This window comes from Bombina bombina, chromosome 5, assembly GCF_027579735.1.
Source record: "Bombina bombina isolate aBomBom1 chromosome 5, aBomBom1.pri, whole genome shotgun sequence".
NCBI classification, from domain to species: domain Eukaryota; kingdom Metazoa; phylum Chordata; class Amphibia; order Anura; family Bombinatoridae; genus Bombina; species Bombina bombina.
The window spans coordinates 1027571885-1027576110 of NC_069503.1; the positions used below are offsets into that span (position 1 = coordinate 1027571885).

Consider the following 4226-nt stretch of genomic DNA (forward strand, 5'->3'; position numbering starts at 1 on the left):
GTACTTAATGCCATAAAAGAGCTTAAACTAGGAAAAGCAGCAGGCCCAGATGGGTTTCCAGGTGAATATTACCAACTTTATAGATCTGTTTTAATCCCACATATAGTTTCAATGTGCAATGATATTTTGCAAGGTAAAGAAATTCCCCAAGAAATTTTACAGTCCAAAATAGTAGTTATACCCAAACCAGGAAGAAACCCGAAGCTATGCCAAAACTACCGACCCATATCCCTAATTAATCAGGATATTAAGATTTTTACCAAAATCCTAGCAAATAGACTTAAAATACATTTGCCAACACTGATCCACCCTGATCAGGTAGGTTTTATCCTAGATAGAGAAGCCCCAGATAATACGAGGCGAACGATCTCCCTGATTGAATACCTCAGCAAAACAGGAACGCCTTCTCTGGTCCTTTCGTTGGATGCGGAGAAGGCGTTCGATAGAATAGATTGGGACTTCATGTTAGAGGTGTTGGATAGACTGGGATTTCAAGGTTCATTTGTTCAGGCTATTAAAAGCATTTATTCTTTTTTTTTTTTTTTTTTTTTGCAGGGGTATACTTTATTGTCTTTGCAAAAAAAATACCTATCTTTTTAGTTTGATGTTATCTTTTAAAATATAAGAACACAAACACAAGCCAATGAAATTAATTCCCTTGTGTTACTCCTTTAACAGACTACCCTGTATGTGTAACTGTACAAAATCACTGCTGGTGCCCACAGTGCTTTATAATAATAAGAAAAAACCTATGCCAGACCTGGTAGTTTAATATAACCATGAAATCTGGTGACGTACTATTTCCCTTAGTAGAAAATGGCAGCATTCTTATGTTCTGAATGAAACCCTGCAACATAATTATTTTGCCCAATTGTGGCCCTTTGGCAGATGCAGTTCTTGTTGTCATTGCATTATTTCAGTTTTGACAATAAACGACTACACAAGCTATTGTGACGGTCTGCAGCAGCATGTAGGGTTCCCAGCTGTCAAATGTACAATATGTGGTATGAATAAAAGTCTGTCTTAGCTATAATAACATTTATAAAATATATTTTTCTATCACCACCAAAGTGGTGCTCTTCAATAGTGGAGCAATTACAACTATATGTCTATATACATATAGGTATTTCTGGATGGGCATCATTGGTGACTACAGTAAAGCTGACATTGTTATTGTATTTCCTCAAGCACTTTCATTCAATGTTATGTTCTAATAAACTATCTGGTCGGGGCCATATTTGAGAATTAAAACTATCATTCTTAACTAAAACCTAATGATTATGCATGTGTAGAAGTGTGTGCAAATGCAGTACAAAATTATCAATTTTTTTACATAAAATCTGTAAAACACACCAACAGTTCAATGTTGAGCTCTGTATAAATTGTAGTTAGAGTGTACGATGACGAAGAGACCTTCAGAAGAAAAAGAAACATTAAAGACTACTTCCATCGGCATAACAGCAATGCAAAAGCACAGCAGTGGGGGTATGTTTGTATGTTCACAACAGGAGTAGGCTGTGATCAAGTACACAGGGACTAAGGATGCAGGTTTATATGCAGCACAAAATATTTTCATGCTGCAGCATACTGTGGTTGTGTAATCACACCAGACGTCTCCTCTTCATATCCCTCTCGGGGCTGTCTGTAATATTATTCTCCCCTAGCTGAGAAACCATGTTCAGAAGTGGATCCTCAGAGGCATGGCCAAACAGGGAAAGCAGCAAAGCCACGCCAAAGCCAGTGGCTCTCTCGCCAGCATGGACAGGTGATGCAATGTCCACATGCACCCACACTCCTGGCCAGTCAAACCCAATGTGAGATGCAATAAAGAGCCCTGCGCAGGAACTCTGGGCATTATCCTGGTCTGCTACAGAGTTTTTCATGTCTGCCAGTGCTGAAGAGAACTCATTGAAATGCAGCTCTGGACAATAAACCAATGGGTGAACAAGATCTCCACACTTCTTTCCTGCTTTCACACAAGCTGTCTCCCACTCCTCATTATTTGTCAGTATGGCAGCATGGTATTTCCCTGTAGCAATTCCCTGAGCCCCTGTCAAAGTAGCCATATCAAGAATGATATCTGCATTCAGATCTTTGCTAGCATAAGAGACACCATCTGCCAGCACAAGTCTACCTTCTGCGTCTGTGTTGTTAATTTCAACCATTTTTCCAGAGTACAGAACATGAATGTCTTCTGGTCTAGTGGCATTGGGCCCAATGGAATTCTCAGCCAGACAGAACAAGGCATGAAGGTCGTCTTTAAAACCCTGCTTGATTGCAGCCTTGAAAGCTCCCAGAATAGCTGCTGCTCCTCCGCAATCCCTCTTCATTCCTGGCATTGTGGTCTTGCCTTTAATGCTCAGTCCTCCTGTGTCATACACAATGCCTTTACCAACCCAGGTGATGGTCTGTGTCGCTCCCTCTGGGGTGTGGCTTAGAATCACTAGTGCATGGGGATGCTCTGACGCTTTGCCAACTCCATAGATACCTCCAAATCCTTTGTCTTTCAGTTCTTTGTCACGGATGATTGTTGGAACAATTCCTAGGTCTTTTGCAACAACTTTAATTTCCTCAATAAAGTGGTCAGTGTTCATCTCGTTGCATGGTGTATCCACAATGCGTGCTGCCAGCCTCACCCCCTCGGTGGTGCTCTCCAGGCACTTGAAGGTGGTAACTTCCAATGGTCCGTTGTTCTGCCCAATAAGAAGAAATTCTACAGTGATGCATTTCTTTTCAGAGCTTCTGGATGCACTGGATCTGCGAGTGAATAACGGAAAGGCCCGAGCTATGGCACAAGCTCTGGCAAAAACCTCAGATCGCTCACAAACCATGTAAACATCTCTTTGCTCCTCCTGGGAGGCAGTTTCGGATCAAACGGGTGATGAAATGCGCAGCAGAGGGGCTGTTATGTCGACTCACACGTGAAGGCAGAGCTGCGACAGTGGCAAAGTTTAGGTAAAGGGGACAGTTGTCTGTGGGATTTGGACTCAGCGTGCTTAGTGCTGTTTTCCAAACCTCTTCCGTGACTCTAGGCTGCAGCTTCCCCTGAAGTTCCCTCCACGGTACTAGGTGCAGGTTGGGCAGCTGTCCCAATACCAGAAGCGGCCTTGTCTGGGGGTCCGCATCCCCGGCACTCGCCTTAAAATCCAGCCGAATATTGGCCATGACAGCCCTTTACTCTACAAAACAGCCCTGCGCTTCTAGCCTCCAAAAGCATTTATTCTCATCCTACAGCTAATGTTAGAGCGGCGGGTTATCAGTCAAAGCTTATAGAGATTTTAAACGGAACGCGACAGGGCTGCCCACTTTCGCCACTTTTATTTGCAATTTGTATAGAACCACTAGCAGCGACAATTCGTCTGTCCCCGGATATACATGGAGTCTCACTTAAAGGGCATGAATTCAAGGTGTCCTTTTTTGCAGACATGTTCTTCTTACAATGACCAAGCCACTGATGTCTCTCCCCAACCTATATTGGGTATTGCAGGATTACACCGATATATCGGGATACAAGGTCAACCTGGAAAAGTGTGAAGCTATCCGTATTGCTCTTCCCGATCACACTAAAAAACTCATTGAATATAACTTTGAATTTTCATGGACTAGAGAGTCGATCAAATACCTAGGGATTAAAATTTCAAATAATATAGCGGATCTTTACAGGATGAACTATATCCCTCTAAACAAAACGATTAGGTAGGATATAAATAGGTGGAAAAAAAGGTGGCTTCTCATGGTATGGCCGATTATCGGCAATTAAAATGACTATTCTCCCAAGGCTATAGTACCTCTTCCAGGCCCTTCCAATTAAAGTACCCCTGAATGATCTTAGCAAGTTACAAACAGATCTAGTGGGTTTTCTAAGGGGTAATAAAAAGGCTAGAATTCCATCTCATATCCTACAACAACATAGACAATGGGGGGGGGGGGGGTTGGGTCACCAAATTTATTACACTACTACCAAGCTGCTAGGTTGGCACAAACCACCTTGATGAGTAAGAAACCAGAGGATTTAGTATGGGTGCGGGTGGAGACGCTCATGGCAGGATACAAGCGCCAAGATGATATACTCTGGGACCATTCGAGACAATCGAGCTACATACCAACAAATACAGGAGAAAATTAATCCTGAGAAACTGCAATGGTTTCTGTACTTACAGGTGGCCTCAGCTGTCACCAAATTTAGGACACATAACTCAGAGAAAAGATTGACAACACTAGAACAT

General features: G+C 42.5%; 1 protein-coding gene across 1 annotated transcript; it reads right to left on the reverse strand.

Moving 5' to 3' along the window:
* Window positions 1-1352: 1352 nt before the first annotated feature.
* Window positions 1353-3198, reverse strand: LOC128659609 (probable aminopeptidase NPEPL1). The gene is given in 2 exon segments (XM_053713196.1): window positions 1353-2832; window positions 2834-3198. Coding segments are annotated over 2 exon segments (1563 nt in total). The 5' UTR covers window positions 3166-3198; the 3' UTR covers window positions 1353-1601.
* Between the last annotated feature and the right edge of the window lie 1028 nt (window positions 3199-4226).